The sequence below is a fragment of the Salvelinus alpinus genome, chromosome 3 (genome assembly GCF_045679555.1).
Source record: "Salvelinus alpinus chromosome 3, SLU_Salpinus.1, whole genome shotgun sequence".
In the NCBI taxonomy this organism is placed as follows: Eukaryota; Metazoa; Chordata; class Actinopteri; order Salmoniformes; family Salmonidae; genus Salvelinus; species Salvelinus alpinus.
Genome location: NC_092088.1, coordinates 41,633,522 through 41,648,738, shown reverse-complemented (window position 1 = coordinate 41,648,738; position 15,217 = coordinate 41,633,522). Strand labels below are relative to the sequence as shown.

The 15,217-nt window shown below is 43.1% G+C and overlaps 1 protein-coding gene across 1 annotated transcript in view; it reads right to left on the bottom strand.

Annotated features, from left to right (window-relative positions):
- Window positions 1–15,217, bottom strand: part of LOC139570724 (serine/threonine-protein kinase 32C-like) — a 106,682-nt gene that overhangs the window by 48,186 nt on the left and 43,279 nt on the right. The window contains exon 2 of the mRNA XM_071392857.1: window positions 11,457–11,512. Within this exon, the coding sequence (XP_071248958.1) occupies window positions 11,457–11,512 (56 nt within the window). The remainder of the gene's footprint in view (window positions 1–11,456; window positions 11,513–15,217) is intronic.

The following is a 15,217-nucleotide window of genomic DNA, read 5'->3' as shown; positions in this document are numbered from 1 at the left end:
GCGCTCTCTTTTGATGACTTCTGTAACCGTAATAGCCTTGGCTTCATGCATGTTAACATTAGAAGCCTCCTCCCTAAGTTTGTTTTGTTCACTGCTTTAGCACACTCTGCCAACCCGGATGTTTTAGCCGTGTCTGAATCCTGGCTTAGAAAGACCACCAAAAATTCTGACATTTTCATCCCCAATTACAAGATTTTCAGACAAGATAGAACGGCCAAAGGGGGCGGTGTTGCAATCTACTGCAAAGACTGCCTGCAGAGTTCTGTTTTACTATCCAGGTCTGTTCCCAAACAATTTGAACTTCTACTTTTAAAAATCCACCTCTCTAAAAACAAGTCTCTCACCGTTGCCGCCTGCTATAGACCACCCTCTGCCCCCAGCTGTGCTCTGGACACTATATGTGAACTGATTGCCCCCCATCTATCTTCAGAGCTCGTGCTGCTAGGCGACCTAAATTTGAACATGCTCAACACCCCAGCCACCCTACAATCTAAGCTTGATGCCCTCAATCTCACACAAATTATCAATGAACCTACCAGGTACCACCCCAATTCCGTAAACACGGGTACCCTCATAGATATCATCCTAACAAACTTGCCCTCCAAATACACCTCTGCTGTTTTCAACCAAGATCTCAGCGATCACTGCCTCATTGCCTGCATCCGTAATGGGTCAGCGGTCAAACGACCTCCACTCATCACTGTCAAACGCTCCCTGAAACACTTCAGCGAGCAGGCCTTTCTAATCGACCTGGCCGAGGTATCCTGGAAGGATATTGATCTCATCCCGTCAGTAGAGGATGCCTGGACATTTTTTTAAAATGCCTTCCTCACCATCTTGAATAAGCATGCCCCATTCAAGAAATTTAGAACCAGGAACAGATATAGCCCTGGGTTCTCTCCTGACCTGACTGCCCTTAACCAACAGAAAAACATCCTATGGCGTTCTGCATTAGCATCGAACAGCCCCCGTGATATGCAACTTTTCAGGGAAGCTAGAAACCAATATACACAGGCAGTTAGAAAAGCCAAGGCTAGCTTTTTCAAGCAGAAATTTGCTTCCTGCAACACAAATTCAAAAAAGTTCTGGGACACTGTAAAGTCCATGGAGAATAAGAACACCTCCTCCCAGCTTCCAACTGCTCTGAAGATAGGAAACACTGTCACCACCGACAAATCCACTATAATTGAGAATTTCAATAAGCATTTTTCTACGGCTGGCCATGCTTTCCACCTGGCTACCCCTACCCCGGACAACAGCACTGCCCTCCCCTCTGCTACTCGCCCAAGCCTTCCCCATTTCTCTTTCTCCCAAATACAGTCAGCTGATGTTCTAAAAGAGCTGCAAAATCTGGACCCTTACAAATCAGCCGGGCTAGATAATCTGGACCCTTTCTTTCTAAAACTATCTGCTGAAATTGTTGCCACCCCTATTACTAGCCTTTTCAACCTCTCTTTCGTGTCGTCTGAGATTCCCAAAGATTGGAAAGCAGCTGCGGTTATCCCCCTCTTCAACGGGGGGGACACTCTTGACCCTAACAGCTACAGACCTATATCTATCCTACCCTGCCTTTCTAAGGTCTTCGAAAGCCAAGTCAACAAACAGATTACCGACCATTTCGAATCCCACCATACCTTCTCCGCTATGCAATCTGGATTCAGAGCTGGTCATGGGTGCACCTCAGCCACGCTCAAGGTCATAAACGATATCTTAACCGCCATCGATAGGAAACAATACTGTGCAGCCGTATTCATTGACCTGGCCAAGGCTTTTGACTCTGTCAATCACCACATCCTCATCGGCAGACTCGACAGCCTTGGTTTCTCTAATGATTGCCTCGCCTGGTTCACCAACTACTTCTCTGATCGAGTTCAGTGTGTCAAATCGGAGGGTCTGTTGTCCGGGCCTCTGGCAGTCTCCATGGGGGTGCCACAGGGTTCAATTCTTGGACCGACTCTCTTCTCTGTATACATCAATGATGTCGCTCTTGCTGCTGGTGATTCTCTGATCCACCTCTACGCAGACGACACTATTCTGTATACTTCTGGCCCTTCTTTTGACACTGTGTTAACAACCCTCCAGGCGAGCTTCAATTCCATACAACTCTCCTTCCGTGGCCTCCAATTGCTCTTAAATACAAGTAAAACTAAATGCATGCTCTTCAACCGATCGCTGCCTGCACCTGCCCGCCTGTCCAACATCACTACTCTGGACGGCTCTGACTTAGAATATGTGGACAACTACAAATACCTAGGTGTCTGGTTAGACTGTAAACTCTCCTTCCAGACTCACATCAAACATCTCCAATCCAAAGTTAAATCTAGAATTGGCTTCCTATTCCGCAACAAAGCATCCTTCACTCATGCTGCCAAACATACCCTTGTAAAACTGACCATCCTACCAATCCTCAACTTCGGTGATGTCATTTACAAAATAGCCTCCAAAACCCTACTCAATAAATTGGATGCAGTCTATCACAGTGCCATCCGTTTTGTCACCAAAGCCCCATATACTACCCACCACTGCGACCTGTACACTCTCGTTGGCTGGCCCTCGCTTCATACTCGTCGCCAAACCCACTGGTTCCAGGTCATCTACAAGACCCTGCTAGGTAAAGTCCCCCCTTATCTCAGCTCGCTGGTCACCATAGCAACACCTACCTGTAGCACGCGCTCCAGCAGGTATATCTCTCTGGTCACCCCCAAAACCAATTCTTCCTTTGGCCGCCTCTCCTTCCAGTTCTCTGCTGCCAATGACTGGAACGAACTACAAAAATCTCTGAAACTGGAAACACTTATCTCCCTCACTAGCTTTAAGCACCAGCTGTCAGAGCAGCTCATAGATTACTGCACCTGTACATAGCCCATCTATAATTTAGCCCAAACAACTACCTCTTTACCTACTGTATTTATTTATTTATTTTGCTCCTTTGCACCCCATTATTTCTGTCTCTACTTTGCGCTTTCTTCCACTGCAAACCAACCATTCCAGTGTTTTTTAGTTTTTATTTTACTTGCTGTGTTGTATTTACTTCGCCACCATGGCCTTTTTATATTTTTATTTATTTATACATATATTTGTTTGCCTTCACCTCCCTTATCTCACCTCACTTGCTCACATTGTATATAGACTTATTTTTTTTTCACTGTATCATTGACTATATGTTTGTTTTACTCCATGTTTACAACTATGTGTTGTTGTATGTGTCGAACTGCTTTGCTTTATCTTGGCCAGGTCGCAATTGTAAATGAGAACGTGTTCTCAATTTGCCTACCTGGTTAAATAAAGGTTAAAAAAAAAAAAAATGTCCTAAAAGACTTGCTATAGTTTGTTAACAAGAAATTTGTGGAGTGGTTGAAAAACAAGTTTTAATGACTCCAACCTAAGTGTATGTAAACTTCCGACTTCAACTGTATATACTGTTGTCTACTCACTGTTTATGTTTTTATATTTTGCCCGTGCCAGCAGCATACCACCCTCCATACCACTGCTGGCTTGCTTCTGAAGCTAAGCAGGGTTGGTCCTGGTCAGTCCCTGGATGGGAGACCAGGTGCTGCTGGAAGTGGTGTTGGAGGGCCAGTAGGAGGCACTCTTTCCTCTGGTCTAAACAAAGATCCCAATGCCCCAGGGCAGTGATTGGGGACACTGCTCTGTGTAGGGTGCCGTCTTTCGGATGGGACGTTAAACGGGTGTCCTGACTCTCTGAGGTCATTAAAGATCCCATGGCACTTATCGTAAGAGTAGGGGTGTTAACCCCGGTGTCCTGGCTAAATTCCCAATCTGGCCCTCAACCATCACGGTCACCTAATAATCCCCAGTTTACAATTGGCTCATTCATCCCCCTCCTCTCCCCTGTAACTATTCCCCAGGTCGTTGCTGCAAATGAGAACATGTTCTCAGTCAACTTACCTGGTAAAATAACGGTAAAATAAAAATAAAAAAATAAATATGTACAGTGCCTTCAGAAAGTATTCACACCCCTTTTTCACATTATGTTGAGTTACAGCCTGAATTTAAAATGTATTCAATTTAGTTTTTTTGTCATAAGTATTCACACCCCTGAGTCAATACATTGTAGAATCACCTTTAGCAGCGTTTACAGCACACCTGGATTGTGCAACAGTTTCCTATTATTCTTTTTGAAAAATGTCACAATTGTCAGGTCTTGCCATAGGTTCTCAAGCAGATTTATTAAGTCAAAACTGAATCTCGACCACTCAGGAACATTCACTGTGTGGTTCAGTGTAGATTTGGCCTTGTGTTTTAGGTTATTGTCCTGCTGAAAGATGAATTAATCTCCCAGTGTCTGGTGGAAAGCAGACAACCAGGTTTTCCTCTTGGATTTTGCCCGTGCTTAGCTCCATAATTGTTATAGTTTTTTACATATACAGTATATCACAAAAGTGAGTACACCCCTCACATTTTTGTAAATATTTGAGTATATCTTTTCATGTGACAACACTGAAGAAATGACACTTTGCTACAATGTAAAGTAGTGAGTGTACAGCTTGTATAACAGTGTACATTTGCTGTCCCCTCAAAATAACTCACACAGCCATTCATGTCTAATCCGCTGGCAACAAAAGTGAGTACACCCCTAAGTGAAAATGTCCAAATTGGGCCCAAAGTGTCAATATTTTGTGTGGCCACCATCATTTTCCAGCACTGCCTTAACCCTCTTGGACATGGAGTTCACCAGAGCTTCACAGGTTGCCACTGGAGTCCTCTTCCACTACTCCATGACAACATCACGGAGCTGGTGGATGTTAGAGACCTTGCACTCCTCCACCTTCCGTTTGAGGATGCCCCACAGATGCTCAATAGGGTTTAGGTCTGGAGACATGCTTGGCCAGTCCATCACCTTTACCCTCAGCTTCTTTAGCAAGGCAGTGGTCGTCTTGGAGGTGTGTTTGGGGTCGTTATCATGTTGGAATACTGCCCTGCGGCCCAGTCTCCGAAGGGAAGGGATCATGCTCTGCTTCAGTATGTCACAGTACATGTTGGCACTGCAATACAGTGCCTCAGACAGCTGCGCCACTCGGGAGGTCCCTACATTTCTTTTTTATCCTGAAAAACTTTCCAGTCCTTAATGACTACAAGTATACCCATAACATAATGCAGCCACCACTATGAATGAAATAATGGAGAATGGTACTCAGTAATGTATTGGATTTGCCCCAAATATAACATTTTGTAATCAGGATTTTTTTTATTGCTTTGCCACATTTTTTTGCAGTATTACAAAAGTGCCTTGTTGCCAACAGGATGCATGTTTTGGAATAGTTTTATTCGTACAAGCTTCCATCTTTTCACTCTGTCAATTAGATTTGTATTGTGGCGTAACAACAATGTTGTTGATCCATCAATAGTTTTCTCCCATCACAGCCATTAAACTCTAACTGTTTTAAAGTCAACATTGGCCTCATGGTGAAATCCCTGAGCAGTTTCCTTCCTGTCCGGCAACTGAGTTAGGACTCCTTTATCTTTGTAGTGACTGGGTGTATTGATACACCATCCAAAGTGTAATTATTAACTTCACCTTGTTCAAATGGATATTCATTGTGTGCTACCAAAAGTTGCCCTTCTTTGCGAGGCATTGGAAAACTTCCTTGGTCTGTGTGGTTGAATCTGTGTTTGAAATTCATTGCTCGACTGAGGGACCTTACAGATAATTGTATGCATGTGTGGGGTACAGAGATGAGGTAGTCATTCAAAACTCATGCTAAACACTATTATTGCACACTTATTATGTGACTTGTTAAGCAAATTTTTACTCCTTAACTTATTTAGACTTGCCATAACAAAGGGGTTGAATACTTATTGACCCAAGACAGCCAGCTTTCTCATTTTTCATTAACTTGTTAACGTCTCTAGAAACATAATTCCTCTTTGACATTATGGGGTATTGTAGCGGTCTGTACAGGGAATATGGTGCCATTTCAGACACAGCCATATCGTGCTGTTCCGCCTGATATAGAACCAATCACAAAGACCTGTCATCAGTGATCACCCTGACCTTTCTGGAGACAGGCAATGTGGATACCTACCATACAATCTGACAGACACGTCAGCAGCACAAAACCCTACCTGTCTGCATGTCCCGTCTGCGTGCCCTGTCTGTGTGTCCTTTTCTCTCCATGTTATCTCTCTGGTCTGTTATCCCCCTCCTCCGCTCCCCCTGCCTCTCTCTTTCCTCTCACTGTCACTGCCAGTCCGCCACAGGAGCCATATCATAACGAGTCTTCGCACAGCACTTCGAGAGGGACCTTTACATTGTGAATCCACCAGCTGAGCTCCGCTGTCAACTCGACCTTAACCAAGCTCTGTGACATCGCTGACATCTCTCCTCTGACCTTCCTGTACCCTGCTCTCCACTGAGAGGCTGAGACTGTTGTCAATCTATACCTGCTGCCGTTAAGGAGCCGTCTCTGTCTTCTATTGTCACTGTCTCCAGTGGTGGTCCCCACGCTGGGCGGCTTTACGTGGAGTCTCTTCTCACACACAGAGCTGTTGCAAGGGCCTTAATGAGTCTAGTGGCGCCATGGACCACTCCTGGACCAGAGAGCACAGAGAGCAACAGGGGGAGAGGCAATTATTCCGCAGCCCGTATGTGGGCCATTTCCCCTCGCCATAGGGGACGGCAGGCTGCTCGGCCTCACAAGTAGGACGATGTCACTCTCCATCGCGACTGGGAGAAATAAATCAGACCTTCCTCCTTCTCCAATTCCTCTATTACTACCACCCATCACAGGAAGATGGGAAGGCAGCCACTCCTACAGACAGCAGCGGTGTGTGGGTGTGTGTGTGTGTACGCATGCAGGAGCGGACAGGCACAAGAGCCTGTATCAGCGCCCAAAGAGGATGTCTTTTAGAGAGCCCGTGGAGAGGTGGTCTCGGTGGGGTTCCGCAGCACCAAAACAGTTCTCCCACTGAGAGCCTCCTTTCGTTCCCCACAGGCGGGCTCCCCACACATGCCTGGCTCGCACAAGTACACACCCGGCAGGGACTATTTTGGTATAATACACGGAGGAAAAGACCCATTCGTGCTGTGAAACCCCAAACACCACAAAACACACCTCATAAAGCACACACAAACACACGGTCAACACATTCTCCCGTGTGACAGTCCCCTATTGGTAGGAAGACCATGCTGCTCTGTAACAGCATGCATACCAAGTGCAGCTAACATCACACAGCTCCACATGGTCGGGTCAAGATGACCTCCAAACTGTTAAAAACTTGGTCTGGAAGTCTGAGTGAGTCATTGAGCCAAATGTCTCTCTGTCCGTCTGCCTGCACAACTTTCCCATCACATATCTACAATCAGACCCTGAGCTACAAGGAAGTGTTATCTACAACCTAGCCTGCAAACACACACACACCTTAAGAGTCAGATGAAAGATGATAAATGACAAAAAACACCACAGGTAGAGGACTCATGCTTTATGGGTAAACTTCTAAACAACAATGTTTACTACAGAGCAGACTGATTTAAATACATGTGTATTTGATTATTTGTTATTTAAATACTTTGAGTATTTTCAAATAATGTGTCCCGAATCAACTACTTCTATTGGATGTATTTAAAAGCATTTTCTAATAATTTCCTATAAATAGTACGCCATTTGAATACTTATTTCAAATACTATTTCTAAATATCTGGGTTAAATGCATGGGAGTGTATTTGAGTCCGTGTATTTTCAAACACATGCCAATACTTTCCAAGTGTATTTCCAAATATATTCCCATATTCAAGTACTTGTCTTTTCAAACAAAACATATCTAAATACTCAACATGTATGTGAAAGTAATTGAGATATTTGAAATAGTATTTGAACACTGGTCTGCTACAGAGTACTAACATCTCATCCATATCCCTTCTGGGCTACAAACATTCACTTGAAGGCTAGACCAACTTACCAGACACGTTATAGTTTACAAGCCTTACATGGAAGGTTACCTGAAGGCCTATTACTTGGTCACATCTACAGTTGAAGTTGGAAGTTTACATAGACTTAGGTTGAAGTCATTAAAACTCATTTTTCAACCACTTCACAAATTTCTTGTTAACAAACTATAGTTTTGGCATGTCGGTTAGGACATCTCCTTTATGCATGACAAGCAATTTTTCCAACAATTGTTGGAAATTAGATGAAATTAGATGAATTAGATGATATTGGAAAAATTGCTTGTCATGCACAAAGTAGATGTCCTAACCGACTTGCCAAAACTATAGTTTGTGAACAAGAAATTTGTGGAGTGGTTGAAAAACGAGTTAATGACTCCAACCTAAATCTATGTAAACTTCCAACTTCAACTGTAGATGTGACAGATTATTTCACTACAGACAGATTATTTCACTGTATCACAATTCCAGTGGGTCAGAAGTTTACACACACTAAGTTGACTGTGCCGTTAAACAGCTTGGAAAATTCCAGAAAATGATGTCATGGCTTTAAAAGCTTCTGATAGACTAATTGACATAATTTCAGTCAATTGGAGGTGTACCTGTGGATGTATTTCAAGGCCTACCTTCAAACGCAGTCCCTCTTCGCTTGACATCATGGGAAAATCAAAAGAAATCAGCCAAGGCCTCAGAAAAAAAATTGGAGACCTCCACAAGTCTGGTTCATCCTTGGGAGCAATTTCCAAATGCCTGAAGGTACCACGCTCATCTGTACAAACAATAGTATGCAAGTATAAACACCATGGGACCACGCAGCCATCATACCACTCAGGAAGGAGACGCATTTTGTCTCCTAGAGATGAACGTACTTTGGTGCGAAAAGTGCAAATCAATCCCAGAACAACAGCAAAGGACCTTGTGAAGATGCTGGAGGAAACAGGTACAAAAGTATCTATATCCACAGTAAAACGAGTCCTATATTGACATAACCTGAAAGGCCGCTCAGCAAGGAAGAAGCCACTGCTCCAAAACCGCCATAAAAAGGCCAGACTACGGTTTGCAACTGCACATGGGGACAAAGATCGTACTTTTTGGAGAAATGTCCTCTGGTCTGATGAAACAAAAATAGAACTGTTTGGCCATAATGACCATCGTTATGTTTGGAGGAAAAAGGGAGAGGCTTGCAAGCCGAAGAACACCATCCCAACCATGAAGCACGGGGGTGGCAGCATCATGTTGTGGGGGTGCTTTGCTGCAGGAGGGACTGGTGTACTTCACAAAATAGATGGCATCATGAGGGAGGATAATTATGTGGATATATTGAAGCAACATCTCAAGACATCGATCAGGAAGTTAAAGCTTGGTCGTAAATGGGTCTTCCAAACGGACAATGACCCCAAGCATACTTCCAAAGTGGTGGCAAAATGGCTTAAGGACAACAAAGTCAAGGTATTGGAGTGGCCATCACAACGCCCTGACCTCAATCCTATAGACAATTTGTGGACAGAACTGAAAAAGCATGTGCGAGCATGGAGGCCTACAAACCTGACTCAGTTACACCAGCTCTGTCAGGAGGAATGGGACAAAAGTCCCCCAACTTATTGTGGGAAGCTTGTGGAAGAATACCCGAAACGTTTGACCCAAGTTAAACAATTTAAAAGCAATACTACCAAATACTAATTGAGTGTATGTAAACTTGGAATGTGATGAAAGAAATAAAAGCTGAAATAAATCACTCTATATTCTGAAATTTCACATTCTTAAAATAAAGTGGTGATCCTAACTGACCTAAGAATTGTTACTGGGATTAAATGTCAGGAATTGTGAAAATGTATTTGGCTAAGGTGTATGTAAACTTCCGACTTCAACTGTATGTGTTTAATGCGTGTAAAAGTGTATGTGTGTACCCATGTCTGTGTGCGCATACACATGCCTGTGTGTCTCCCGGGTGGCGCAGTGGTCTAGGGCACTGCATCGCAGTGCTAGCTGCGCCACCAGAGTCTCTGGGTTCGCGCCCAGGCTGGGCTGGGTTCGCGCCCAGGCTCTGTCGCAGCCGGCCGCAACCGGGAGATCCGTGGGGCGACGCACAATTGGCATAGCGTCGTCCGGGTTAGGGAGGGTTTGGCCGGTAGGGATATCCTTGTCTCAGTATGTAAAAAAAATAAAAATAAAAAAATATTTAAAAAATATGTATGCACTCTACTGTAAGTCGCTCTGGATAAGAGCGTCTGCTCTTGGCCGGTAGGGATATCCTTGTCTCAGTATGTAAAAAAATGTAATAAAATGTATGCACTGGATAAGAGCGTCTGCTAAATGACTAAAATGTAAAAAAAAAAAAAGTGGCAGCACGTACATGTGTGAGAGAGACATAACTGTCAGGGCTCCTCTCCCTCTGGGTTTTCATATCCAGTGATATGCAATACCCTTTTGGACGCTAGTCTATGGCCTGTTGTGTCTAATGGCTCAGCCTTTAAAGCCCTGGCTGGGTGCTGTGGATGTCATACTTCCTCTAACATCATAAGGGTAGTGACAGCAGCTTGAGGGAAAGAAGCAATAAGTGAAATGAACATCAATTCAGATGGTAATGTATTCTGCAGCCGGGGCTGACTTTCTGTATAAAATAAACACTTATTTTGCCGCCCCAAAAAGATTTTGATGAGAGCAAAGCGGAAAGATTGCAAAAAGGCTTGCGTAGACAGCAAGTATAATGAACAAATATCAGTTCGTCATGATATTTTAAGAGTCAAACTGCAGATAAGCTTTTTTTCAACCTATGTAGCACAGTCCTCCTTTTATATTGTTCATGATTATAAAGTGTGGCTGGATACACACATTGTTGTGCAGGACCATACAGATTTATTCACCACACATCAAATGCAAACTATGCTCAACTGAGACTACTGCACAAGAGTACCAATCAAAACCCATAATGTCACTTGAGATGGGATTTGAAGAGTTGTGGTATTTAGTTCCAAAACAACGCGCGCACACACACACACACACACACACACACACACACACACACACACACACACGCACACACACACACGCACACACACACACACGCACACTTTCCCTATTGGCATTTCATTACACAAAGATAAGCATTGAGCAAAATAACGATCTGAGCTATCTTACTATTGTCTGTAATTAGATGTAAGACAGCGAGTCAAATCTACTTACATCCCAGCTGACATGAGATTACATTTAAAAAGAAACAAAAATGCAGCCACAGCTAAATTAATTAACTGCTGCGGTTTAGATTAATCATTATTCAAAAGTAATTACTTCAGGCCCACTTTACCAGACCGTCTCGGCTTCCTCGTTGAGGATAATGATTGTAGGGGGTAATTAGTGCCACAGAATTACCCAGGGTCCTGAGCGGTGGCAGCCACCGCCTGCCCGCAAAGCTTCACACACATATCTGTAGCTGGCTGCTTGGAGGTACTGGATCTCCCCCAAGCCTTCGAGCTGCGTAGCGGTCACTCCTCCCAGGAACAAATGTACGCACAAAGAGCAGAGAGTAGAGCCAGAGCTCTGGCTTCATTACCTTTCCGAAGCTCCCCTTCCCAATGGCCCGGAGAATCTGGAAGTGGTCAAAGGTCACTGTGAAAACAGAGAGAGAAAAAAAAAAAAATCGGTCACTGGCACAAGACGGACAGGCTCTGTTGGTGTCGTACAGTAGTAGCATCTAACATTCTGACAGCAGTTTGAGAACAACCTAGGACACCAGAGGCACAGTAACAGGGACACGGGTTATTATTACAGAAAAATCGACAGACAACAATCTCCATTTCTAAAGCCTAGCGTGATCCTTTCAGTATGCTATTGTACTGTAGATACAGTACAACCTTATCCGTTACTGTAAAATAACGAGCTTACTGTAACACTTGGTATTGTAACTGGGAATGTGGATCATTTGGCAAAGCTCCCATGTGACGAGGGCATCAGCTCCATTGCAGATAAGCAGTAATAAAAAGGATCATGCCGCTGTGACGTTGAAGATGGAAAAGAATCAAAGTGTAGCTGAAAACCACAAATTTGCAATTACAGTGTATCTGACTGGTACGTCATGATGGGTTAGGCACAAGGGGGGCTTGGAGGGAGCCTCTGCTGCCCTGTTGGAGTGCGTGTTGTATGGGTGTCATGAGGGGCCTCCGCTGGCTTCACCCTGTGGCGCGTGCCAGGCGGGAGCTCTCCGTTTGTGTGTGTGAAGCCCCGGTGTGCCCAGCAGCTAACAGTGGCACAGGAGGGGGACAGCAGACTTCTCTCTGACTCACCCACCCTGCTCATCTTAAAAGTTCCTCTGCCTCCAACACACCACACACAGATCACAGTGCCATTCTACAATAAAACATGGGGGGGAGAGCATCAAGATATCCCTTCCCTGGGCAGGCGCAACGTTGTTAACTTATGCCCGCTATGCCACCCACCAGATCAGACCTGGGCACACAGGCCGTTACTGAGAGGGTACTGCAGCGGCGCCACACAAAAGGCGTCGGGCCTGGTTTGCATGTCTTTCTCTGCAAGACGAGCTAATCCTCCGTGGATTCTTCCCGCTCAACATTTTGTACATCGCTAATCCTTTCATATGGCAGTGCTTAGACAGAACCACAGCAGAGGAAAGGGGCAACAGGAACAGCGTAGAAGACGGGGAAAATGACTGTACTCGTAATGTAACTAGATGACTGAAATGGATAGGTGCACAGAAACGTCAGACGGCACCAATTCCATTTTTCGTAATATTTCACGTTTTGGTCACACAAGGGCTAAACAACATATTTCTATTCCGTGTCAAATAATGTTGTACAATAGTTTGGGGCTCTGTAAAGTGGTTGGGCAATATTTGTGTAAAACGAAGATGTAGCATAAACAGTAAACCCTATTATAGCAGATTTGATTCAATCTGGAATTCCAGTCTTAGATCGCTTACAGGGAAAAACATCCTATCCACACCAGTGAGTTGAATTTATCAAGCAGAATATGCACTAGGCTACAAGTCTCTCTGTGTGTTGATATTGCCTTTCATGCACTGAGGCTGGCAAAATGCTATGTAAAAATTGTCAAAGACTGCAGGCACCCAAGTCATACTGTTCTCTCTGCTACCGTACAGCAAGCGTTACCGAAGCAGAAAGTCTGGAACCAACAAGCTCCTGAACAGCTTTTACCACCAAGCCATAAGACTGCAAAATAGTTAGTTAAATAGTTAACCAATAGCTACCTGGAATATCTGCATTGACCCCTTTTGCACTAACTCTTGACTCATCACATACCCTGCTACTTCTGTGCATTATCAATCCTGTTGCCTAGTCACTTTATCCCTACCTACCGTATATGTACATACACTACCGTTCAAAAGTTTGGGGTCACTTAGAAATGTCCTTGTTTTTGAAATATATATTTTTTAAATTGTCCATTCAAATAACATCAAATTGATCAGAAATACAGTGCAGACATTGTTAATGTTGTAAATGACTATTGTAGCTGGAAACGGCAGATTTTTTATGGAATATCTACATAGGTAAACAGAGACCCATTATCAGCAACCATCACTCTGTTCCAATGGCATGTTGTGTCAGCTAATCCAAGTGTATCCTTTTAAAAGGCTAATTGATCATTAGAAAAGCCTTTTGCAATTATGTTAGCACAGCTGAAAACTGTTGTTCTGATTAAAGAAGCAATAAAACTGGCCTTCTTTAGACTAGTTGAGAATCTGGAGCGTCAGCCTTTGTGGGTTCGACTACAGGCTCAAAATGGCCAGAAACAAAGAACTTCCTTCTGAAACTTGTCAGTCTATTCTTGTTCTGAGAAATGAAGGCTATTCCATGCGAGAAATTGCCAAGAAACTGAAGATCTCGTACAACGCTGTGTACTAATCCCTTCACAGTACAGCGCAAACTGGCTCTAACCAGAATAGAAAAGAGTGGGAGGCCCCGGTGCACAACTGAGCAAGAGGACAAGTACATTAGAGTGTCTAGTTTGAGAAACAGACGCCTCACAAGTCCTCAACTGGCAGCTTCATTAAATAGTACCCGCAAAACACCAGTCTCAATGTCAACAGTGAAGAGGCGACTCCAGGATGCTGGTCCCAAACTTTTGAACGGTAGTGTATATGCCTAAATTACCTCGTACCAACGCACATCGACATGGTACCCAATGTATATAGCCAAGTTATTGTTACTCATTGTATATTCATTCCATATGTTATTACTTTTCTATTCTAATTATTTTTCTCTCTCTGCATTGTTGGGAAGGGCCCGTAAGTAAGCATTTCATCGATAGTCTACACATGTGCTTATGACCCACGGGACAAATACAATTTGATTTGATTTCTAGGAAGAAATTCTTATTTTCCACCATAATTTGCAAATAAATTCATTAAAAATCCTACAATGTGATTTTCTGGATTTTTTTTTCTCATTTTGTCTGTCATGGTTGAAGTGTACATATGATGGAAAATTACAGGCCTCATCTTTTTAAGTGGGAGAACTTGCACAATTGGTGGCTGACTAAATACTTTTTTGCCCCACTGTATTTAGACCCAATCACCATCTCTCAAAGTAAGTTACTACATACGGTATTGTCCAGTTTGTTACATTCTCTGTGAAATTGTCTTTTAAATTATGTGTAATTCAATGTAGTGAGCTTTGAAATTATGAATGTCCATTTTAAAGTGGTTAAAAGTCATGCAATTTTGATGACGGTGGTATAACAAACTAAAGATTAATAGATTAATAATATTACATTGTATTGTTTTACACACTTTAAAATGTAATTATTCCACGGATCCCTTGGTTAAAACGTGATTATTCTGTTGTTGTTAGTAATAATCATTAATATTCACATATATTTTGAGATCTGACTGTGGACCCCCTTGGACCCCACTTTGACAACCGCTGAAGTAGAGTATATTTCAGTACAGTACAGTCAGGGGTGGAAAAAGTATTCAATGTTTTTTTTATTGATGGATAGTCAGGGGCACACTCCAACACTCAGACATAATTTACAAACAAAGCATTTGTGTTTAGTGAGTCCGCCAGATCAGAGGCAGTAGAGATGACCAGGGATGTTCTCTTGATAAGTGTGTGAATGAGTACTTTTTGGTGTCAGGGAAAGTGTATGGAGTAAAAAGTACATAATTTTCTTTAGGAATGTAGTGAAGTAAAAGTTGCCAAAAATATAAATAGTAAAGTAAAGTACATATTAGAGGTTGACAGATGATTTTTTTTTTTTATATATATATTTAAAAAAATAAAAAAATTAAAAAAATCGGCAACCGGATTAATTAGGGCCGATTTCAAGTTTTCATAA